At 34.8% G+C, this 26,494-nt stretch overlaps 3 protein-coding genes across 3 annotated transcripts; 2 read left to right on the top strand and 1 right to left on the bottom strand.

The window, feature by feature from the left end:
• Nucleotides 1-5,520: 5,520 nt before the first annotated feature.
• LOC108777684 (uncharacterized) lies at nt 5,521-14,344 on the top strand. The gene is made up of 4 exons (XM_018544630.1): nt 5,521-5,594; nt 7,507-7,764; nt 12,644-12,989; nt 13,827-14,344. The coding sequence occupies exons 2-4, from the start codon at nt 7,531-7,533 to the stop codon at nt 14,186-14,188; spliced, it is 942 nt and encodes a 313-aa protein (XP_018400132.1). The 5' UTR covers nt 5,521-5,594; nt 7,507-7,530; the 3' UTR covers nt 14,189-14,344.
• A 518-nt stretch (nt 14,345-14,862) lies between these two features.
• LOC108777673 (squamous cell carcinoma antigen recognized by T-cells 3) lies at nt 14,863-19,076 on the bottom strand. Its single transcript, XM_018544619.1, has 6 exons — nt 18,518-19,076; nt 17,948-18,132; nt 16,936-17,816; nt 16,215-16,848; nt 15,868-16,015; nt 14,863-15,368 (listed from the first exon to the last, which is right to left on the bottom strand). Exons 1-6 carry the CDS (start codon nt 18,948-18,950, stop codon nt 14,929-14,931), a joined length of 2,721 nt encoding a protein of 906 aa, XP_018400121.1. The 5' UTR covers nt 18,951-19,076; the 3' UTR covers nt 14,863-14,928.
• A 2,228-nt stretch (nt 19,077-21,304) lies between these two features.
• LOC108777698 (coiled-coil and C2 domain-containing protein 2A) lies at nt 21,305-25,488 on the top strand. Its single transcript, XM_018544644.1, has 3 exons — nt 21,305-22,988; nt 24,669-24,820; nt 24,952-25,488. Exons 1-3 carry the CDS (start codon nt 21,305-21,307, stop codon nt 25,486-25,488), a joined length of 2,373 nt encoding a protein of 790 aa, XP_018400146.1.
• The last annotated feature ends 1,006 nt before the right edge of the window (nt 25,489-26,494 follow it).

The raw sequence follows: 26,494 nt of genomic DNA, 5'->3' as shown, positions 1-26,494 counted from the left end.
TAGTAATCACTATTAATTAGTTTGCTTCGACAGAAGATGATCGATATGAATTATAACGCATGCATCCCAAAAACTGTGGCCATCACCTTTTCGGCCGACTTCACGGTCTTCGCCTCCTTCGGAGCTGGTTCACCCGATGAAGTCCATATATTGTTTTGACTGGTCCTTCGTTTCGGGTGTGAAGTAATTATGGATCCATATTTCGTCCATAGTAATGAAAGTAACCTAGGTTGATTTTCATCTTTCAATTGTGGAAAATAAAACTACTATTGCAATGTCAATAATCAGCAACATCGCTGACATCTCATATATGATGAAGTTAGGAATGGTGCAACAAGTAACTTCATTATTTTTTATAAGGTTCGCTAATTATCATTTAAATTTATACGTTTTAACATTGAGGATGACCCAAGCGAGATCGAAACGTCTGTTTATCAATCTTTTGTTTTTATAATAATTGTTTATAACACCTTTTCGATTATAATATCTCGATGTATTTATTTAATTTATTATATTCTTTTGTTATTAATTTAAATATACATATATGTTTTTGGCTCGTAGCCTTTATATTATATTTAATTTTTAATTTATTGAGCCATAATATCTACATTATTCAATTCCAAAAAAGTATCCGAAGAGAACGCAAATCACTCATTATGTGCTGATGAGAGCTTGTAGAGCACTGAGGCTATTAAAGAATCTGCTATCAAAATTTGAATTCAATTACACATCTGAGATATTAGAATTATAAGAATTTTTTTTTTTAAGAAAGAACGAGATTGTCAATTGCAAGATTTGTATATAAGACTGTATATGATTGAGAGAGTTATAGAGGAAATGGGGGTAAAGAAGAAGTGGAGGTAGGGGGGGTAAAGAAGAGGTGGAGTTAGGGGGTACGCAGAAGCGGTGGAAGGAAGGGGGCGAGGGAGAGGAAGAATTAGAGGATAAGGGAGCAGAGGAAATGGGAAGAGGGGTAATAGGAAGAGGAGAGACTCAGGAAGTCTGCCATTAGATGCACATATAGGAGAGAATATAGCAGATTATTATAGGATTTCATTGGACGACGGTCAGAGAATTTGCCACCATTAGCATCCTGGTCACTAGACTGTTCAAACGTCTCCAACGAGTGTTCCCGCAAATCCTCATCGCCCGGCGGACAGGGACAAATATGCCTTGACTGAGGAGTTCGCGCGAGGTTATAGTGCAGCCAAGAGAAAACGCTATAAATCTTATATCAAAAGTATAAAATTCAAAATGGCTGACCCAATATGGCGTCCAGATACTTATTTCATGTAATATGAAATTTAAAAAAAGTTGAAATGAGTATAGTGTGTGTCTTTCATAAGTGATCACGGACGGAGCGCATATCTGTAGGCGCTTCGGATGATGCAATTATAATTTTTAATATTGTAAATACAGTTTTAAATGTATATCTGAAAAGGGCTTAAAAATTAGCCGAAATTTAACATGTAAAATCGTTATTTAATAAAGAATTTTGTGTTAAATTTATACATATATATCAGTACAGTTGAAGACATATGAGATATCAAAACTTTAATGTACATACATAATATTTTAAAATTAGAATAGCAATATTCTCGAGATATATTTGATGTGTAAAAAATATATATATTGCAATAAAAATTATAAAGAGCATACTTATATTTATAATTATATATTTTAACTTGTAATTAAAAAATTTTTATTTAAACAAATTTTATTTAACTCTCTCTGTTGAAATTTGTTATGTACTGGAATTGACTGTACATCAAATTATGTGCGATATCAAAATATTGAAATTTATCGATTATTCATTAATATATAGTATAATATTTTATACAATTGCTCAAAATTTTTATGTATATTAACTACGATTTGTGAGACAAACTCTGTATCTTTTTAAATATTTATTGTATTATTACGTAATAAATTGTTATCTCTAGCAATCATCTACGAGTCCATATTGTCTATAACATTACAAAACCAATAGTTATTATGTTATATATATTCGAGTAAGATAAGCGATACGTAATTTTACAAAATTAAATGCATTTCTCTGAAAGAAAAATTGAAAGTTTCTATTTCGTTCTGATGAAGAAAGTTCTATATTACTTGAAATGTCAGGTACGAGGTCAGATGAGCTAAGCATAGGTAAGTCTAATCAATTACTCATTTTCCCACACTAACGCCCACGACATATGGTAGAAGCGCTTCTTAATGAGCTCGAACTATTTTGAACGTTACCGCAGGAAGAAGAAGATAGGGAAAGATATTCGAAAAAAAAATTATCAGAAGAGCAGCCTTTCACCATGAAAAGCAAAAGCGTTCACCCCGTTTCGTTCGATTCATCAACCAGAATGCGTGTATTCATATTTTATATTAGACATGTACTTGCTCTGGAGAATACGCCTCTGTACGCGAGAGATGTTGCGAGTTGGACTTGACCTCGTAGGTGGACCCGAGCACGGACCGGTTATTCCGCGCACGGATCAAGGAAAGGCCTCTTAAATAGGAACGAAGGTTGTAGACCTTCTCGCTTACGGCGGAATTTGCGTTAGAACCGATAGACGTTCACAATGCGCATTCAATACGATACTCTCTTCCTGCAGCGTTAGGACTGACTGATGAATATTAATACCTGTGCATCGCAAACTTGACCAAATTTAACCATACTGGAATATTCATCATTTTCCTCTAATGAATTGTCATTATAATTAACCAAGGTATATGTTCTGTGCAGTGTCCCGAAATTACCGGATGTCTTTTTAATTACAGCCTCTGGCTAATTTAAATTCAAATTTTTCATTGATTAAAGTGTCCAAGGAGGTTGTCATTAGCAGCTACTTTACTTTCTAACTCTTAGCATTATAAATTCGTAATAAAATTTTTAATTAAAATCTTGACGACCTACTATTACGCTGCTTTTCGCTGAGGAAAGATCAACTCTATACTAGTTGAAGGATTAAAATTGCAATTTGCGAACACCTCTTACATATCAATATGTGAAGAATCACAAAACACACGTCCAAAACTTTTCAGAACGATTTAGTTCTCCAATTGGAAATTAATTGAACGGCGAAGAGAGAGTTTGTCGCGTTGGTTCTTGTGTCAAGTGTATATGTATATAATCGAAGAGCGTATCATTTATGAATCATGCGAATCTGCTCGTCAATTAGAAATTTATAGAAATCACTAGACAATCTCGCCCATGTGATTCATTTCCTTTTCAGGATATTTACACTTCGGCTAGCCGTTACAGCGGGCGGCTCTTTCCGCTCAATTTCCATCGTTCTCGTGGGAAAGTATTCTTATTCCGGTCGTGATACAGATGCATCCGCGCGGGACGGTTCACGTGTAATGAGAAGTTGTGTAGCGAAAAGAGACACAATCGCGGGTTGTTTGACAGAGTTCTACTGGTGATATAATACAAGACTGCACTTTTTCTAACAAATAATAATTTATAAATAAAAAAACTCTATAGAAATCTATAATATGGACATAACTATTTTATGAGTAATATAGATAAATATTAGAGTCATAAATGACATATATATATATAATTCACAAAAGAATTTGGAAAATTAGAAATCATTATCCACAACAAATCTATTCTTCCTCTCCGCAACAACTATTTTAGCCAGAAACGTTGGATGGAGATGGACCACTACATAGTGATGAAATTTCTGAGAGCTACAAAAGCCGGAAGCGGATGTTCGAGGAGCGTATCGAGTAAGCTGTCGACCGGAAGTTGAAAGAGAGAACCCTGCGGAAGGAGCGAGAGTGCGGTGGCGTCTGCCGATTTGTATCTTCCTCGTGGCTAACCTTGCCGCTTTGTTGACTTCGTCGCACAGTACAAACTGCGGAAATATTTTCCGTCCCGTTTCGAGCGATGTCTCGCGAAAGTCACAATTCGAGACACGGCGAGTATACGGGTGCGTACTCGAACGCTTTCATTACAGCGATGCGACAGGAAGAAAACTCCGTGAAAGGCACTGGTCTTTCGTTGAGAAATGGAAAGAGCCTCTTCGTCATTATTCTTATCTGTCTAATAGCCTAGACATGTGAAATGCGTGTCAACTGATATACTATAATTGTAGTCAGTATGTGTGTGAAATATTCTAATCTCCTGACATCTCGGCTAGGAAACGTTCACCAATAAAAATATCGTTTTTTTTTTTGTCTTTTCAAAGATTCAGTCAAAAGCCAATATTTCAATAGTTGATCAAAATCAGATCTTTTCTCTTTCTAAAGTAGTATATTTCAAATTTGTCGAAAAGAATATATATTGATCTTACATTCATTGCCAAAAAACCATCTAATTTTTTGTCAAAGTCGAACGAAGAGATGAAGGAGTTACCACTCTCCTGGTCCAGTCATTGAAGACTATAGGTCTTGCACCAGCCTTCTCCTGGAAAGAAAAGGAAGAAAGATATGAACTAGTGCAAAAGTTCAGCAATAAAGAACAGACCTTATCTTTAATATTATTATCGTTCAGATCATTGAAGACGGCTCAGAGTGAAGCCGAAACGTCTGACAAATTATTATAAGTGTTAGAGTTTAATAAAATATTAATTATTATATAAAATTCGCACTAATTACTGCAGATTTACTCTCATATTAGCCCGTTTCTATTTTTAATTTTAACATTCTCGAGAGTTCTATTTTTATTTTATTTTATTTTATTTAGAATATATATTCATTGCCCATTTTTTTTTGACCTTAACATTATCTTATAATTCCATGGTTCCTTGCAGAGGAAGGAAGCTATCGATCGTCGAACCCGATTTTCACCTGAACGTTCCATCGAGCATGTCGGGGCATGTCAGAAGCAATTTCCAATTTATGCGACTAGCGTGCTTCTCAGGTGTCTCAAGAATTTAATACCGAAATTTCTCTCATATCCTGGTGTTTGGATTTCAGAAACAACACTACTAATTATAATCTATTAATTAGTAAGTTTTATTACTGATATCTTAATAAAATTGATTATTAAGATGCGTTAATAATGAATAATTTTATGTATGATTTCTAAACATATTTTATACATACATATATAGCACGATATAATTTTTGAATGTAATTTCTAAATATATGTGAGTAAAATATCTCTAAAATAAATTGATAAAAAAATAAAAAATTAAATTGAATTAAATTAAATATGTATAAATTAATCGATTTATAATTTTATGATAATCTATAAACTGCTAATATATAAAAAAAACGATTCTTAATACAAACGTCTAACAAGGAATGCATACTGAGATTGCGATATCAATGGCTTCTCAAATTTACGCAACTGAACGATAGTGTCAAATTGCTTGGGGACCTCTTGTCATCCTCGCCTCGTGTCAAAACGTGTCGTGAATGTGAATGAACGCTTCGTTCTAATAACCTACTCCCACACCGGCGATCGGCCAGCGAGTGCTCTCTCGGTCGGTCCCCCGAGTCTGACTCGAAGTCGGCTTTAGTCGTCTAGCGACCGGTTCCGAGGTCCGGACCTTGTTCACCGCACGGCCGAGTCTGACTCACAGTTGCGACCGATGCGAGAATAGTGCCGCGGGAAAGCAGAGCCTTCGCTTCTTTCACACGAACAGGTAAGCACGAGGAATCGACGACAATTAATTTGCTTATTAATAAATTTTCAAGATCGTAATTGAACAAAGGTCCAAATAACGGTTTTTACTCTCAAGAATTCTTCGAGCAGCAAAGAGTTATTCACTGAATCACGAAATTAAAATATGCCTTTTACATCTCCTATATACAGTTATTTTATTTCGAGAAGTTTTTTACTTTCATTCATTAATTGTTTAAAAACTATCAGCACTTTTCTTCTGGAAATATTGAAGCCGAAGGATCCATGAATTTCGAACTTTTTAGGTCAATACGTATTGAAAGATACATTAAATCATTAACAATTGTAGAGATGCTATAGAATTCTTTCTACTCTTTTTTTATCCATAATTTTATATACGTTATTATTTGTACTTTCGTTATCCCACAATGCTGAAGTTACATGCGATAATAAGTATTTAATTCTCTGGATATGAGAACACACAAGAAAGTAATTTTATGACAATGACTAGACACTAGAGTTTCTAGATTTAAAGATACATTTGAAGTTAAAAAAAAGTTCGATGTCACCTACTTTTATTTTGAATATTTCCAGAATTGAAAGCAAATTAATAGTCATTTATATCTAAGAAAAAAATTTTCACGCCAAGGACGCTTTAAAAGACCACATTTGTCACATTTATCTTTTAATATTTTCAGAGAGAGATATACTCTTACGTTTCTGCCTTGAAGCATTTGCAAATATTTCTGTGATGGAGCAGCGCAAAGTCGAATCAATACGTAAATGATTAAAACCGAACTTTTAAACCTGAGACGAGAATTCTAATGCTAAAATATTGCGTGGGTTACAATTTATCTTCTTTTTAATCTGACTATATTCATATTGTTCTTATCTTGAATGAATATATATATATATTCAAATATTTCTAGATTCTTACTTTGACGAATATTTATTTCGCGATATCTGGGATACTATATGCGTGAAGTGTCGGTGTAATAACCGGTTCAGTGGCTCCTTCACCATTGTGTCTCTTTCTCTCTTTCGCGTAGCTTTCGAATGTGGCATTTAAACCATCGACATTATGCACCTTCGTGACTCCTTCATGCCTTGGTCGTGTTGAGACAGAGATATATATCGATTAAGTACCAGAATTCACGCTTATACGTCCAACATAAAGTATACTCCGAATCAACGTGGAAACTCCATTTGACCTTCATTGCTCATTGAATGCTTGTTCTTGCGTCTCTAATGTACTGTTGTTGTGACTGTTGCTAATCATTGTAATTCGCGTGTGTGTTTCTCCGTTACTTTTTGAGTAACGCTCGGTAGTAGGCAGAGAGGTCATCAAACCTCCGTTTGATCATTTCCATACGTAATTGTTCACCCGCGGATGTACATTGTTGTAACGCTTATTCTTTTAAATAATAATGTTAATTAAAAGTGACGATAACAGTAAATTAATTTTGTTTTGCCTGCAACAATTACGTTTTAACTAATAATAGTGAATTAATTCTGCTTTGTTTGAAACAATAATAGATTAATTATTAATGTAATCGCGATTGTATGTATATCAGAACAGGCATATAATAGCAAAATAAAAGAGCCTGCTAAATGTGATAAATTGTTAAATACACGAGCACGAAACAGATTGATATACGTAAGTTATGTTCAGTTGATACTGAAGTAAATTGTCAAATAAAACGAAAGAGAAGGCATTCTGTCCCCTTCGATCGGATTAATCGATTAGATAGCTCCGAACGGCGTTAACGTAGCGTGAATCATTGATATGCGAATACATAACGATCTACAGCACGACGGAAGAAAAATTTCGAATTCAAATGCGCGTTCAAGTACACATACAAATTGCATCACAACCGCATTGCATTTGCGATCGTTCGATCGGCACTTATACCTGATGACTCGAACTTTTACAGAGGCCGGCTCGTTTCGTGACCGACATGCGTTTCTTCGTTCTTGGTCTGACATTAATTGCAAGTCTGCTAGTCGTTAGAAGAGCCTCTGCCCATGGAAGACTGATAGAGCCACCCTCGAGGGCCTCCATGTGGAGGTACGGCTTTGACACACCTCACGATTATAACGATCACGAGTGCTATTGCGGTGGATTTACCAGGCAGTGGCAACGGAATAAAGGGAAATGTGGCATTTGCGGCGATCCCTGGGATTCTCCAACGGTGAGTTAAAAATCCAGTCACCAACACCAACTGTAAAAGTAATAACATTATCAGTGGGTGGGAATGTTACCTTAAAAAAAAGCCGCGTTACCGTTATAGTCACTTTTTGTTAAAAATATCTCGTTACTGTTACCGTTATACTTGAAAAAGTAATAGAGTAACGAATCGTTACTTTTCGGGAAATCGTTGAGTTTAGCTCCCTCATATTGATAAGATTAGACTCATTCAACGCGTTTTTGTACAAAAAACGATCGAATCTGGCAGAAACAATCATCGTGAGCTAAACTCAACAATTGCCGGATTTTAATTAAATATTGTTTTCAAACATTAACGTCATTATTACAAATGTATTTTAAGATTCACTTCCGCAGTATTGAAAATCCGTAGCATATATATGTAATGTAAATTACAATTTTTCAGTATTTACAACGAATCAGAATGCAATCTAAGATGTAAAATACTTTTTTAAGGAATAAAAATAAGACAGTAAATATTTTATAATCGTATTTATTGCAAATAATATAAAATATAATCTTTTATTATATACAGTGTTAAATTGTAAATATATATTTGCATGTTTACACAAGCATTTAAAAAATTCAAGTATTTCACTGTTTTGTTATAACAACGACACAACTAGAGGTACACTTCTAGGGACACTAAAGTGAAACGTCTGTAACGCGACTGAATTATTATCGTTACTGCAAAAAAAGTAACAGCGTTATTTTCAAACTTTGCGATAATATTAATGTTATAATTATTTTACATTCAATAGAAAATGTAATTGTTACGTAACATTACGCATTATGTCTAACTGGTAGGACGCTCGCACGGAATGTTACAGATCAAGATTCGACTCCCGGCCGATGTAATATTTTTCGCTGTATAAATTAATTATTTTACAGATTTTTAATATGTCATTCATAGATTTTAACATGTCATTCAACATTATTAATGAGATCCAAGATGCTGTAAGCATCAAAATTGTTAAATTGGTAGATAATTTAACTCATGATATTATTGTGGTAGAGTAGCGTTTCAAGACCGAAAAATTATTCGGCGTGCGGTTTAAAAGACTACATACGTAATATATAAATTTTTACACAAAGTTGTAATAACACCTAAGATCCAAGCTCGACCGTTAAAGGCAATTTCTCATTGGTTGTGTTTATCACGTATTATATTACATTTGTATTGTCGAGAGTACGAAATTATTATATTGATATTATATTATATTCTTAGTGTGCGTGCGTGCGTGTTTGTGTCGATATTGATTGGAGAATTATAAAATACATACATGGTAAACCTTTTTTATGTATATATTTTAATTCCAAAGTAATCTCTTTAGATAGATCACTCTGCAATTATAATCTGACATACATACATGAGTGAGTTTTATTTGTTTTCTAAGACTAGAATCATAATATGTTGGTACATATACATATATATATATACAGTATTAAGAATAGTATGTCTCATCATTATGTTTCAAGATGAGCTGTTTATCACACGACACGGCCTGCATTGGCCTTGCCAAATAATGGGAATCTGAGAGATTTAATTGCAATGACAATGGAAAGTCTGCGAAGGTAGTTGTTTGCGATTCAAAGATGATAATCCAGCTACGCTATATATGTATTTAATTACTTCCCGACATCCCTCTTACAACACCGACTCTTACACATCATTACGCGCGATTCTTCGCTCTGTTGACCGTGGAGTACCATACAGTATCACCGTAATGTCGACACGTTTCTAAAAATTATGCAGTATGAATGTAGAAGGTCTGCCTGTCGGCTGATTCTTCTATCTAAATGTTAATGATAATAAAATACGCCGAAATTTACATAGTAAAAGAAGTCACTTGGATGAGAAAGCAACCATTAAGCTTGAGACAAATGTCAAGTCGATGGAACAAATGGCATGATTAATGCGAAATAATTATTCGATTGACTCGATAATTGTAAGTCACAACTCTTAAAGGGAAAAAAAACTTTCATCGAACATTTCCGTTCGGAAGAAAGTGCTACTAGTGGCTATGCTAACAAAATTTTCGACGCTATTTGTTAGACGCTTATTATTCATTTCTCCCTTCCTATCCCTAATGAAAGTGAGTGAAATGTACCTTGCTGCGAAGCGCAGTTTATTATTCTGAATTAAACGACGTGCAATGACTCGTGACACGAGAGAAAGAAGTAATTACTTTCTTCGCTGTTTAATAACAGAGCGCGGCTTTGCAACCGTGAACCGATTATTGATTGTTTTCCTTAGAATCGTACATCCAAGCACGCAATGAAACCATACATTTGAAAAAAAAATCTTTCAATTTTACAATTCTAATTCACTCTAATTCATTTTATTTTTCAATTACGAATTAATACTTCATACAGAATCTTGTCTCCAATTCTGTCGTGTATTAAGGTAAATGTACCGGTTATTGAACAGTTAAGGAATTGCACGACGAAATTATTTATTTAAACTTTAGAAACATTAAAATTTTAGTTTATTACACATGCTTAGTAAGAATGGATGTTTTCTGAAACTAAATCCATTATCAAATATGTTATTTGCGTTTACTATAAATTGTATTTAGTCATAAATATAATATGATTCAAATGTCCTAATTATTAGGCAAAAAATGTGACGTGTCTCTCTGTGTCTACAAAAGTATGACCCAATTATTGGACAAATAATAAGCAATTTTTTTATTATAGAAGAGAATCGCATTTTACTTATTTATCAATCAAGATTGTACAAAAAAGTTTATCGAAATTGCAGTAATTAGTGAAGTTTTATATAAAGTTTATATGTAATATATACAAAATATGTTTTTTGATCATTCAGTAAACAGATACGCTAAGGAATGTCTAATAATTGATACAGGCATATATGTGAATATCCTAATAAATAGACGATTGTCTATAAACGAAATTTTTTTTACAAAAGTATCATTTTTAATATGAATAAATTATATAATACTTAATTTCTAAATAATATGAAAAATTGCTTAAAAATTTATTTACAGTAACACATATCATCAAAAACTTAATATTTAAAATTGTCACAATTTGTCCAACAATTGGGTCATGTCCACGAAGTGGTACATTTATTTATCTTATAGATCGTCAAAGTGAACTTTATTAATAAACAATAAACTAGGACGACAAAATTCTATTTTGGATTTAATCGCGAATTAAATCATCGGATTACAGCATACAAAATTATAGACCTAGAATTTAGCTTTCACTTGGATATTGTGCATGCGGTATATTGACTGTAGTACTCGAAAGAAGAAAAAGATGGCGGTTATAATCTCTTCGATAATCTCTCATAGCTTTCGTGATCTCGTGTGTCTCGTTTTCCTATAATAATCGACCGCATTTTTATTGCGAAGCTTTTTATGCGGGACACTTGGCCTTGATATGTATGTCTGATATCGTACGGACGAAAGTAGCTCGAAACGGAAGTGAAATCCGTTTTCTTCTTTCTTTCTCCTTTATCAACATTCGCATTTATTTTCTTCGTCGTTTCACACATATGCAATGGAGTTCTAAAAGAAAAATATCCTAATGTTAATATATATACAGGGTGTCCATTTGAAAACTTTCCAGCTGATTATCTCGAAAGATATAAAAGATACAAAAAAAAGTTAAAACACGTACGTGTTCCATGATTTCAAGGGGAAAAGAGGACGGCACTCTCAATTTTTTATTTGAAGGGCGTTTTCAACGTAATTTGAAGGTCAAATTTGTTTTTTTAAATGGAAATGAATATTTTTTATTACAGAATCTTATTTTACGTAAAAAAAAAAAACAAGTAGCTTCTGTAGGAAACATTTTTTTGTTTGATCACTATTTTAGGAGATATTTAAGAAAATAGCAAGGCATAGTTATTACATAAAATTTTATTATTTATTATAACAAATGTTCAAAATGTTCTCCGTTGTTTGCTAAACAAAATAATAAAGGCGATTCTGGAATTCTGAACAAACATTTTGGAAAGTATTTGCTGGAATAGCTCTACATTCCTATATAATTCTTTACGAGGGGGTAATCACACTAGTTGAAATATTGTCCCACAGATTACATAATTTTATTTGATTTCATACGATTCCATCTGATGAAAAATAATTTTCTTCACTATATATTTACATATGAAGTTATTTAGTAAAATAAACGATTATATCTGATATTATACAATTATTCCTTGCAATTGCATATGTAATTATCGGATTGTACATATAAGGATTTCATATGAATCTTATACTGATTTCAGGAACTCTATCCCACGATTACATTAAGTGGTTACCCTCTCGATTCTTTGACGTAAATCGTTGATATTTTCCGGTGGAGTTTAATAAATAACGGATTTTAAGTGCCCCATAAGAAAAAGTCGAGTGGAGTCAGATCTTATGGTGGCCACTCGACTTTTTCTTATGGGGACACTTAAAATCCGTTGTTTATAAAACTCCACCGGAAAATATCAACGATTTACGTCAAAGAATTGTACAGAAATGTAGAGAGCTATTCCAGCAAATATTTTCCAAAATGTTCGTTTAGAATTCCAAAATCGCCTTTATTATTGTTTAGCAAACAACGGAGAACATTTTGAACATTTGTTATAATAAATTTGAGCTTCAAATTACGTTGAAAATGCCTTCCAAATAAAAAATTGAGAGCGCCGTTCTCTTTCCCCCTCGAAATCATGGAACACGTGTTTTAATTAACTTATTTTTGTATTTTTTTTATATTTTTTGAGATAATCAGCTGGAAATGAACACCCTGTATAAAAGATTGTATATATAACGTATTATATAAGTATGAAAAAGGGGAAGACGCAGTAAATATTCTAATTTATTTCATTTTATTTCATTTTTTAGCCACGTATTCATGAAACGGGTGGCAAATACGGGAACGCCGTGATCGTTCGGCGTTACCGGACCGGATCGGTCATACCGGTCCGTGTGGAGTTGACAGCGAACCATCACGGCTACTTCGAGTTCCGCACCTGCGCTATGACCTATCGTGACCAGGAGGTCACCCAGGAATGCCTGGACCAACATCTGCTGAGTGCTGAGAATGGATCCACCCGTTATTACCCTGGCCCCGGCAATCGGGTCTTTGAGGGCTATTACAAATTACCGGAGGGTCTGACCTGCGCTCAATGCGTCTTCCAGTGGCGATACATTGCTGGGAATAACTGGGGCGACTGTGGCAACGGCACAGGTACGCCGATTTTCTCCGATATTTGACCGTGAAATGCCTGTGCGGCGTCGCTATGAATGAGACATATATAATTACCGAAGTATGAAAGGTCGCTGTTATTAAGCTGAAACGTATATAGATTCTGAAAAAAAAAAAAAATAATATATTGTCTACTAAATTTATAACGGTCCAAATGGCAACGAAGAATTAAAGTAGGTCAGAAAATTCATATGTCAAAGATATAATATTTGGAACAAGCTTTTTGCTGTGTTGCAAATAATCTAAAAATGTGAATTTATGAATTATTCTATCTTATATTTTTGATTCGTACATTTTAACTACATATGTATAAATGTGATATAACAATCAGTAATTCTGCCATACATCATTAAGATTCTATCGGAGCGCTAGAAAGTGCTATTACTTTAGCCTACATAATAAGAATGACTCAATAGAGTTGCAACTCTTCTTGCATAACATCTGCACCATTTGATGGCTTTGGTTTAGTAAGGCAAAGCGTGTCTAGTTTACTTCAAGTAAATATAATTAGCACACTATTAACAAATCGTTATACAGGTGTAGTAAAAAGAAATCCATTATTTTTCCAATAGATTTCATGCAAAAATAATGGATTTCTTTTCACTACACTTTTTATAAAAACTAAATCTGATTGTAATCTGATTATTTGGAAACAAAATGTGTTATATAGAATAATCGTGAACATTGCTTATATCTGTGTGTATAAATGCCGCAGGCATTTCCTGAAAAGGCTGATTTCGCAAAAAGGCTGCGACATATAATAAGTAAAATATCAGAATTTTTTCACACATCAAATCACAAAGTCACATGAATGTTTAGGAGCGGTAGGATGTGGGCCTCAAGAAGAATTTCGGGCATGCGCCGATATCGTCATTGGTGATAATGAGGCGACGTTACCACCGAGGCCATCGACTAGTCCCACACCCACAGATAGATTGCCGACGGATACGAGCCCGTTGCCGAAATCCGGGCCAAATTGGCTGTTCAATTTTATCATCGCTGGTACGTGCCTGTTGGTGGTGCTGGCTGCTATGGCGTTGCTTTACACGTACTACTATCATGCTGGTAGAGTCAAAAAATGGCTCATGGCAAGGAGACTCCTGGTGCAGGAGAGTCCGCCAGTTGCCCCACCGAGACATAAACGACAACATCACGTATCGAACACACAGCTTCAGCTGTAGAACAGTATTCAATTTGTCAGTATCGCACCCTGGAGAAAAAGTAGCTCGAAGGCATTTTCGAATTCAATCCATACGCCAATTGTTGCGCGAAGTATTATACATTTGTCAACAAACTTCATTTCAAGCGATATATCTTCATATATCTTCATACTCAGCACGTACTCTCTCTTGTATATAAATATCAATAATTATATATATATGTATTAAAAGTATTTATTTTATATAATTATATTTATCTTGTGATATATTTCTCCTTTATAATCTTTTAATATAAAATAAAAAGATCGATTTGTACAAATAGTTTAAGTTGACTAATACTGAATTAGTAATTATCTATCTCTATGGATTGTGGCATCTTTTAGATTAGAACATAAGATATTTTAGAAAAAAAAATGTTTATATATACGTAAAAAAAAAGCAAAGCACTGATATATACGCATACATAATTGAGTACAATTTATACAAATCTTTTAACGTATAATAACGTAACGTACAGAATTTTGTAGTAACTGCACATTTGACTATTTGACAGCACTTGTATATCATAATATACAACGCACATTTGATAAATTTTTAACAACAGATTCGTTCACTAACAGTAACAGTATTACTACTAGCATATATGTAAGTTTTAATATTATAATACATAACACATACGTAGAGAGGAGAGTTAATATAAATTTTAAAATTAATGCAGCATTAATATAGAGTGAGAAAAAACATTCGTGTGATACGGCAAGTTATTTTTTATTGAGAAACATATTCCTAAAATCTTGATTGCTCATCGACTGTGTGTGATTTCCATTCGAAGCTGCGCTGCCGTTATTGGTATTCTTTTTAACATTACGGGGAACCATAGACAATAAAGTCTTGGGCACACCGAATGTTGTACGGCTCGTTGATGTTCCTCCTAGTGATTTTACTTGTTCTGCATTTTCCTCTGTTTGCATTTTCTTGCGATCGGGCGGTTGACTTATCGCAACATTGATTACTTTATCCTCAACCTTCATACCGTCTGTGCTCAAAAGGGCTTTTGCAGCGGTCGCTTCATCATGATATTCAACATAAGCCAACCCTTTCGAGTGTCCATTACGGTAAGTAACTAAGCGAACTTCCTTCAAATCTCCATGAACCTTAAAAATCTCTTCCAATTGTTCTTTTGTCATTGTAAGTGGAAGTCCTTAAACATAATATTAAATGCAGGAGTGATATTATCAAAAAATTTGAAAATATATGGTTTGACTAAACGTAAGAAAAATCAATAAAATATAAATTAACTACTTGAATTTATAAAAACAATTGATTAAAAAGAGAAATCAATAACGAGCATAAAATAAGGTCATACACAATAATTTATCAAATTCAAACAAATTCTAATATATGGAATGTTTTAACTAACTGAGTTTTCTTCAGCCATTTGAGACTTTAATAAGTAAACAATTTTTATTTAATTAAAGTATAATTTTTATTGTAATTTCAATGGTTAAAGAAAACTGAGTTAAGTCGAAACATTCTATATATTAGAATTTTATAGAATTTCTAATTAGTTCTTGTGATGAATTTGATGTCTTAATAAATTATTATGTATGACCTTATTTTATGCTCATTATTGACCCCTATCTTCTTAATCAATTCTGTAACTGTTGCGTATATATGATTTGTTGATAAACATGTTGTACCTTTAACAAAGAGTTTATTCTTTTCAAGTATAGAGCTATATTTAAATACTGAACTCCTGGTATTTCTGTTAGAATCACACTTTGAAATAAACATTGGACGTCCTTTTATGGTTGTTCTATCTAATTTCAAAGCTTCTTTCACGGCTTCCTAAAAGGTTAAATAATTATCTTTATTTAAATGCTTCAAAATTTTAAGACAAGATATGTAATGAAATGTTACAATGATATGATTTGTATATAGTTTATACGCATATTTCAACGGTTATCTTTTTTACTTATTCATACGTAACTACATTTTCGTTTGAAGTTTATTAAACAAAATTAAATATGTATTAAAGTATACGTACTGTACTACTTAATTGTATATAGCAATATCCTTTGCTACGTCCCTTGTAATCCTTAATCATTCTGAATAACGTTATCGGCTCAATAGATTTTAGAACATCTCTTACTTCATCTTCGGTCGTGGTGTAATCTAAATTGCTGACAAAAATTGTAATATTATCATCTACTTCATGCTGACTATCTTTATCATCCATATCTTTATCCTCGGTCGTTTTATAACCTGGTGGTGGTACGACTTCTAGCTTTGATTTCTCTTGATCATTTGTTGTTTTTCTGTCAGTACTAAAAATATTTGCTCGTAATTTTGGTTTCATTCGGACGTCAGTTTTCACAATTTTCGATGGAGAACTTCCTAAATTTTTCCACTTGCCATCATCAACCTTTCTCTTACTCGTCATTTTCTTATCCTGTGTAGACAATTCACTCTGAGAAAGAATTTGTTGCGCTTTTTGCCTTTCTGTCATAATTTTATCGAGCTTTTCCTTCGTTTTTTCTTCACAGAACTCCATTTGCTCTAAAGTTCCTTTATCACGTTCAAAATCTATCCACGAATTCGCTATACTTTCTGGCCAATCTTGTGTGGAACTTAATGCTTTCTGGTACAGTTTCCTTAAATGCTTTGAATCTCCGTAACTTCTATAAATAAATTAGAAAAATGCTTTAAGAAATGGAACAAAGTTATAAATGTAAAAATCATCATTATATTTAAATATATATAATTACTTTTCTAGAATTATGTATTCCAACCAATAAGAAGCTGTTGCAGAATGCTCTTGCGAAAGAATATCAGCCCATAATCTTCTAGTTTGTTCCATGTTATCTGCATGTATTGCTTCAAATCTTGCCCAGTATTGCAGGATAACACAATTAGGATCGCCATCCAGACCAAAGTATTTTGCCAGATGCTCACACGCTCTGTTAAACGTTTTACGAACAACATTCAAATACTTATCCCTCTCTTCGTCAGGATATTGGTCGAGTCTGCGCCGCAGACATTCAAGATACGTAATCCACAAATTGCGATAATCTTCTGCCGTTGAAAATCCAGCAGACAAGGCATTCTCTAATAGCGTTTGTATTTCCGATATGTGTTTGTCCCATTTCTCATACGATCTCATCCATTTTTGCCAAATTATTGCACACCAAGGAATGTTCCTCGATGCTCTTTGATAAACTGAATCTAATTCACGTTCAAGTCTTGATTCATTTTCTAGATAAGTGATATAATCCAACCAAATCGACGTTTCTAAACAATTTAAATCAGTTATTGCTCTCTCATATAGCATTTTAACAAAATCTGGGTTATTTTGTTTTATGTACAATAAGTATCCTTTATAAGCATCAAGTAGTTCATTTTGGTTTTGTGCAGAGACAAGCTTCTCCTCATAAGGAAGAAACAATGTCAATTTTGCAGAACTCTGTTTATAGCATTTTGAAATGGACTTCTCATCAGTATCTACTTCAGTATCATATTTTGTACACCAAGATTGATATTCCTCATATGTCTTATCCATGTCCAAAAGAGGATTAGATAATTGACGTTTGAACAAACTTATAATACGTTCCAATTGAGCCTTCTTTTTTCTTTTTTCAGTATCATCATCCTAAAACATAAATGTAGGACAAAGATAAATTTAAAGTAAATATAAATATAAGAAAAAAAAAAAAACATTATATAATGTCCAATGGAAAATTTGTTCCTATTATTTTATTTAGTTCAGTAAGTATCTCTTACCAATGACAGTAGAGAGGCAAATATTATATTCTCATATTCACGATATGCTTCCCATATTATCGCTCCTTTTGTGACATGTGTTCCAACAACAACCAACGCACGTTCAAAGAGTTGACGAACTTTCTCTTCATCCTTGCCCATGTATCCAATGCTGAACTGTAGATACTCCAACCATACTTCTACAGCTAAAATATAATTACAGTGTTAAGATCTCCTTGTCTCCATATAAATAATAGTCTCAAATCTATAGGCCTCTGTATACGGTCAGTAATACTGTCAGTATCAACGAATACTGACAATATTATTGATTGTGTGTGGTTAATATTAATGGATTGACATAGAATACTGACAATGATTTGTATTTAAATACATGCTTTTTCCTTAAGATCCACGTCGCCATAGATAACAATATACGTCAAATCACGTCAAACTAAAGTGAAATATTATCAATAATACCTGATCGTATAAGATTGTAAAAACTATGTCAGGAATACTGATCAGTAGTACTGACTCAGTATTACTAACCGTGTAGGGAAGCTTTATGATCAAGGCTATCAAGGAAAAACTTACATAGATAATCTTGAATAGCTCGTTCACATAATTTGACTATTTCAGTCTTCTGGTCATCAGTGGTAGCTAATTTGATCTCGTCGCTTATCCAAGCAAGCCAGAGCTCGGAGCTCAGTGGATATATGGTGCTCATATTGTTCCTAGCAGCTCGCAAGCGGTCGAGCTCGCCCATTGTGTGCAATTTGTCGATCAGGGCCACATGACTAGAATAGTCATACGGGTTTTTCGACAAGGAAGCTTCCAGGGCTTTCACCTCGGCCTCTTTAGCGTCCTCGTAATCGTCATCCTCGTCGTCGTCATCGTCGCTCTCCGACTCGATTTCTACTACTTCCGTGTCAGCTTGCTCCTCCGTTTCGCTCGTCACCATCTCTTCCTCGTCCGAGGCTTCTCCTGGAGGAACTTCCTCGTTCACAGCGTCCATCTCCTCGTCCATTCTCGCAACTCAAGCTCAATTGACGTCCTTGCAATCAATCGCTAAGGAAATCCGCTAATTCACTTTAGAAGATAACAATTTGCCTTTCACAACTGTCACAGCAGGACTAGGAAGGTTATGTTTTCATGTCTTTTCTTTTTTTCTGCCGCTATCGGCGCCACTATCTCGTAATTGCTGATGATACGTACGTCGTATGTTTATAGATGACCCTACATGGTCAATATAATATTGTCAACATTAATAAATACTGACAATATTACTAATCGTGTATGGTTAATATTTACTACGTTTACACGGTTCGATTTACGCCAAAGTTATAACATCGATGTTATGAAAGTGGCCAATCACAGTCATTCCATTCTTCAGAGGAATAGCTATGATTGGCCAGTTTCGTAACATCGATGTTATATAACTTCGGCGTAAAGCGTTGCCGTGTAAACGTAGTACGATGGCTTGATGTAGAATACTGATAAATGTCTGAATTTTAGTATTCGAGCATCAGAAATCAGTATGGTTTATATTAATGGCTTTAGGATTTATGTTACAGTTACCCCAGCATCCGAGAATGGATTAAAATGGATTGGACATTTTGTCTATTCGAATTCGTATTTTAAACAGCAAAAACTTTTTTTTGGATTCAATCAGATTCAATTGGATGCAATTGGATTGAAAAACTTCCTATTCAAAATTTCTATTATTTTATTTTATTAGTTTGATATTATTTTTCGATTGAAAGGTATACAGATATGCTCCATGCAATTCCTATAAATGAATAAAACGTATTCGGATTGAAAAGAATTCATTTTAACATCCGTATTTCTGAAAATCTGAATCCATTTCAATCCATTCTCAGATACTAGTACGCAGGGAATGGAAAGTTACTTTTTAAAAATAACTAATTACAGTTACTCGTTACCGAGTAAAAAATGTAACTAGTTACAGTTACAGTTATCGCTTTTTAAAAGTAACTCGTTACAGTTACCGTTACTTGAAAAATAACTTTTCGTTACTTTTCCGTTACTTTTTTAAAATCAATTTAAAAATGTATTTTTGCATTTTTTTTTTTTATATGTAATACTGACAAATATATAGTTTTATTTAAAAAAAAAAAACACAATGTAGAATGGCTCAAATAATAAATTAAATAATAGTAAAATGAGAAGGGTTACGAGCCAAAAATGAAACAGTTTATTTCCGATAAGAACGACGATGACAATGTAATTAAATGTATAAATATATATTAGAACAATACATAGATAAAACAAGATAAAAACAAACGACGTTTCGACACTTATTGTCATCGTCTTTTAAACTGTTTCGCTTTTGGGTTCATAGCCCTACTCATTTTACTATTATTTAATTTATTTTTTAATTTTTTTTAAACACAATTTTGTAATTCTAAAACCTGTAAAATATGCAGCAAATTGAAATATTTGTATGTCCTATGTATTACATAGAAGATAGAAGTGTAAAATAATTACTGAATCATAACGGCCGAATGTCTAAGGGCTTTCAAGTCTTATTGATAAGCGCTATAAATAGCATGTATCCAATCGAACCGTGTTCAATCGTGTGCAAAGTAACGACAAAAGTAACTGTAAATTTCGTTACCGTTACCCAAAAAATGTAACTCGTTACCGTTACAGTTACCAAAAAAAGAAAGTAACGCAGTTACCAGTAAAGTTACCAAAAAAGTAACTTGTATCTGTAACTTCGTTACAAGTAACGAGTTACTTCCATTCCCTGCTAGTACGTCACATCAGTGCAATAAATAAGATCAATATTACTGGCCACGATTATCATTGACCAAGTAGGATCACCTTATCGATCGAGCGGCATATTCATACAAATTCATCTTAAAACTCTATGAGATGTCGCTGTTTGTTCTATTGATTTGTTGCCAGCTGATCTGTCACGAGGATCGTTGCCATGGAAATTAAAGACGCCAAAACAAACGTTTATTTAGGTTCCGTCCTCGGATTACAGGCCCAGTACAAGTCTGTTTTTTATATAAATAAAGTTTTGTTATAACTATAGTATACCTTTTTTGTACTTAAAATGAAATAAGTATATATATTTTGATATTATATACGAAAGCGAGAAGAAAAGTTCTAATAGAGTTCAGTGCAGCAATAAAACAAATAAACTTCACATTTACAACGATTTTATAGCACCATGGCGAGAAAACTTAACACAATTTAGAAATAATTCAGAAGCAGTTAGAAATGTTGATACTGTTCTCGTTAAAAGTAAAATAATAAATAACAGCTGAATATGCCGTAATAAATAAATCACGCGGGAATTAAAGCGCACCTTAGAGAGTGAAACCGTTTCCTTTTTCCCATAATCGCGACATGTCCTCCTCTGACATTGATTTCGTAACCGGATTCGCACGAGGCTCGCAAGACAAAACTGAGGAAGATTTCAGCCTCTGCTACGCGTATCCGGTGATCGACGACGATCGGAAAACGGACGAAGTACTTACGACGAGTAAGAGAACCGTGCGAGTGTCGGACAGGAAAGACCGAGATAAAAACACGTCGGTCGAGGACGGACTTTACGTCCCCGAGAATCCATTCACCGACAAGATAGTCAAGCCTTACCGGCTCGACGACGTTAAATCGCTAGACTTCGAGTCGCAGCCGCGGTTTCGCGGGAAACTAATCGAGATCGCCGTGCGGGACGTCCGCGTTCACGCGCCGCGCGAGGAAGAACGGCAAGATCGGCCCGGGACGGTCCCCGAGATCGTCTCGGTCTCCTTGCTTTTCGGCGGGAAGCTGATATTCACGACGAACGGTCCGTTCAATCGGAAGCTGTACAAATTGTTGATGCGAAATGCGGAATGCCACGGTCTCTTGATACAGGTGCACGCACGACACGGGGTGTCCAGCGTGCTGCCGTTACCGTTGCCGCAGCGCAGCGTCAGGGACCACAAAGTGGAGATTGATTTCGCGATCAGCGGCAGCTCGGGTAGAATGTACGCCGGGACTGTCGTCTGCACCGTCTCCCTGTGGGAGACGGACGGCAGCAGCGAGGCGGAGGAGAGCAACGCGTATCTTTACAGGCCGAGCAACGATCCGAACGATCCGCAGAACAGCCTCTCCTTATCGCGGCCTCGCAGACGCTCCGCCAGCAGGAAAGACGCCAAGTACTTTCTGCTGGCGGACCCAGCTCTGGCTATCAACGCGGACGTCGTCGGCGTGACTCGCAAAGCGTCGTCGTCGCGCGAATCGAAACCGCCGGACATCGTCGTGACCGAGCAGTCGGCGTTCTCCCTGCTGGACGTGTCCCTGAAGAATTTGTTCCAGGCTAGCCGGCCGCTCAGGCCGTCGTCCAGCGGTCGCAGGCATCACACCGCAGGGAGAACGATCCTCGCCGTGACGATCCTGCGAGGGGTGGAGGTGCCGGTGAGGGAGGAATCGGCGCTGGTCGCTCCTCTGTTGGAGGTCGAATGGGGCAACGTCGTTCACGCGACCGCAACGGCGGACGGGCCGGCGCCGATTTGGCAACAGACCATGCACTTCGAGTTGCCGAGGCAGAACGGCGAACACCACGTGAAATTCCGCCTGTACGATCAGCATCCCGTCTGGGGTCAGCAATGGCTGGGCGAGGCGAGGATACCTCTGGAGAGTCACAGGAATTATCAGGAACTCGAACGCTGGGTCGGCCTGTCCCCTCTCTTTAGCCCCGTACTGTCGTTCGGCTACGTGCAGGCCAGTCCGGGTCACTCGCACACCCGGATCTACGTGTTGATGAAGATGGAGCAGCCCAGCAATGCCAAGTCTTTGGAAGCTAACGCCATCGATGCTTTGTTAAAGGGGATCCAACGCTGCCTGGCGACGTCTTACAGAATAGCCGGTGTAGAGACCCCCGACGACGCTGCACGGCTCACCATGCTTCTGCCGTCCTTGCCAATGCACTACGGCCCGGTCCCGCCGCGCCAGGCTTTAAACGTGAACAAGGTGGATCACTACGGCAGAGCGGCTTTGCTAGCAACGTTGCTGCAAGGTTTCGGTTTGCAGTCGTATGTGTTGTTAGGTACGTATCATTAATGTTGCGTGTAGATGATTTTAAAATTAGCTAGATAAAGATAAGATGAAAATTTGGAAATTTATCTTAGATAAGATAAAGATGATTATACATTTGAATTAATCTAGATAATATAGATAAATTTATCTGAAAAGTTCCAGATAATTTTTTATTTTTAAGACTATTTATTCGTTTATAAATTAAGAATCAGTTTTTTCTCAAAATCATTGAAAAATACTAAATTTAACAATTTTTATATTTAATAACTCGTTTGTTACAATGCCTCTTATAATTTTCAAAAAAATAATGAAGAATCATATAAAAATTCTATACAGTTCTTTTCCTCTATATTAATTGCATGGAAGTAAGCAATGTGAATGATTAGATTATATATCCTATTAGATGCACCCACTCTCTTCCTGAGGTTGAAAATTTTCCTGCAAACATGAACTGCGTAGAAGAAAGTATTTTAATATTTTCACATTTTTAGCAACGTAAAATATAAACCAAAGTATCTAAACATCATTCTAGATAAAGATGGTTTTTTTCCATCTAACATGCAGATAAAGATAATTAATATTTTTATTATCTAGATAAAGATAAGATAGCATCAACATTTCATCTAGATGATCATCTAGATAATTTTATTCAGATAAGATAAAACACTGCGTATCATTATGCAATCAACCAAGATTGTACTTCAACATTCACTACCATGCCCTATAATACACGTAACGTGAACTCTATAGATTTTTAGTCCGACAATGAATTTTGGAACAGTCGAAGTCTGTCGAGAAAACAAGCTTTATCCAAATGCTTCTTACAAATTTTTATTACAACAAAAAAGGCATTAATTTGCAAATTCTCTATTATATTCAATAACATCAATAAATTGATGACAGACACACAAATCCTCTGACGTGAAACATGACAACAAATTATCGGCAAAATGATACGAAGCTTGCTGACAGCGAATTGACAATAATAATAAACGACATTTTTTTATTAATTCTTAACTAAAACCGTCTCTAGTCTGCTTTAACGCTTTACTTCGCGTATTTAAATTTTGTACATCTGATGATGGCCAAAACCCGTGGTTACAAAACATGTAATGCGCTTTTTACTATTATAATAATATGATTGTTTATTATTCAACAAATTACATATTTTATTAATTTTTATGTTTAATTTTTATGTTTAATTTTTTTATATACAGTTAAGTCAATATATATTTGTGTCGATACAATTTTTAATTTTATATGTTTGACTCTTATTAGCCTTTTACCTATTTATTATATTTTTTCAATACTAAGAGTCCTTTATTTATATGTTTAATAACAAACGATCAAAATTAAAATTGATCAAAGCTTTGCTCGGTTTTTACTCTGTCTATGTATGATGATTCCTTTTATCTCCTCATGTGGAGCATAGGACGTCTACAGGCCTCTTCCACTTTTGTCCGAGGCCTATATTCGTTTCTCGAATCAAATTGTTTTCGGATTTGTGAGTGATTGATCCACCTTAAACTTGTTCCTGACACAGACTAGATCACCAATTCTAATCGAGTTTGATGCCAATTTGGAGACAATTTGTTATGAATTTGTTTTTCGAACAACTATGCTATCATTTTTGTCTCGTCGATATGCATTGAAGCGCGATTTTATTTAGCATATATATTTGTCGGCACAGGTTCCTCACAAATAAGCCGATGGACCGCATTTGTTTTAAGCATTGAGAAAAACGACATCGTTCTGTGGGATCCCGAGATCGGGGATCATTATAAATTGAGTGACAGTCGCTGTTCGTTGATGAAAGTGTCTCGCTTGATTAATCACTCTGGCGTTAGTATAAAAAAATTAATTCATTTCTCCAAACAATCACAAGTTTACATTTCTTTCCCACTTTGTGTGATCTCTTTATTTTTATTTTATATGTCTTTCCCGTTTTTTTCATAACAATCTCGCTATTGTAGATATGGGAGAATATGCAGAAGTCTATTCTGCCTCACAATTTAAGATACGACGTAACGATTAGTAAAGATTGGCGGCCACTTGTGTCCGTCGCCAGCAGTCGATCTGTTCACACATCGGAACCAACAGTGATACAGATAACCGAGGAAGACGCGCAGGAAAAGGAAAGTGCGCTCGAAATGGAGCAATATTTGCGAGATAAATTGTCCGGCTGGCGTAGCGCTCTTGGTTTAACAACAATATTTAATCGTCACGCGGTCAACGTTCTGCGAAGCTTTGTCTCCGACATTCCAAACGACATGACGCGTCAAGTGGACAAGAGGGACCTGAAACAATTGTACAGAGCTTATCACACGCATGGTTTCCTGCTGAACCTGCGTCAGACTGCCCTTGATGAACTGGTTGAGCAAATAGCCGCTACGAAGATTCACAATATCACGGGTCCCGTCGAATTTGCCCTCGTTTGTCATGTACAACGGTACATTGGCAAAACCTGCTCGATATGGTTGACTCTAGCAATTTTGCGTAGCCGTGGTTAACATAATCTCGTACAATAGAGATATTTAAGATCTTCAATCGATATGTCCAAAAATAAAATAAATATATAGTTGTAAATATTATTTAATTACGACTCAAACTGGAAAGAATTGTTTCTTAAAGAGTAAATGAATGGGCCTCGTTTGCAAATTACGCTGTTAGAATGTGATGTAAATATTGTTTGATAAATAAGAGAGAAACAATAGAAAGGATTAAAAATATTCCAGTTTATATTCAAACATATTAGTTCATTTTAAGTTATCGTTTCTCAATATTTTACGTAAAAAGTTACGATTTAATACGCAGCAATTTGCGTGTCTGGTGTAATCTCATCATAAACTATGTGCGAGTACAATATTTGTTTTAAAGTAATTTTATTAACTTTAAGATGTATACAATAAAAGAACGTAAGAAAAAATTATTTTATATATAATATTTAATATATAACAATTGAAAGTCAAAAGTTAATAAAAAAACTTCATAAAAGATTTAATCGAAAGGACAAATAAACGTAATCTGTGAAGAGAATTAACACAATTTCTTTGTTTTAACGCATTGCGCAGCAATGCTATTTTTATAACAATTGTATGATCCGTTATATTATAATAATGATATACATGTATTTATATAAACACATTAACAATATAATAGAATAACCTAATTACCTAAGAGAAATATATTATGAGGAAACACACGATCCCCGCATAAATGAACATAATCCATCGTCGCAAATAAGTATCTTGTAATTTATTCAGTTGCTAATTATTATTTGTAAATTTTAACATGAGAATATAAATCATACGCTGTATAAAGAACAGAATCATCATGATTTATGATGTAAATTGCAGTGGAGATGTTTACTTTATCACTTTTTGCCACATTTTTCTTTACTACGAATTTTTTATTACTATCATAGTTCTCATTGCGACGAAAGCGCGTCATTTGGTATCTAGATTATTCGTTGTAGAAAAAGATTGGTATAAAAACCTTCGTCCAGCCAATCGATAT

Source organism: Cyphomyrmex costatus, unplaced genomic scaffold (genome assembly GCF_001594065.2).
Source record: "Cyphomyrmex costatus isolate MS0001 unplaced genomic scaffold, Ccosl1.0 scaffold455, whole genome shotgun sequence".
NCBI classification, from domain to species: Eukaryota; Metazoa; Arthropoda; class Insecta; order Hymenoptera; family Formicidae; genus Cyphomyrmex; species Cyphomyrmex costatus.
This window is presented reverse-complemented; position numbering and strand designations above follow the sequence as displayed.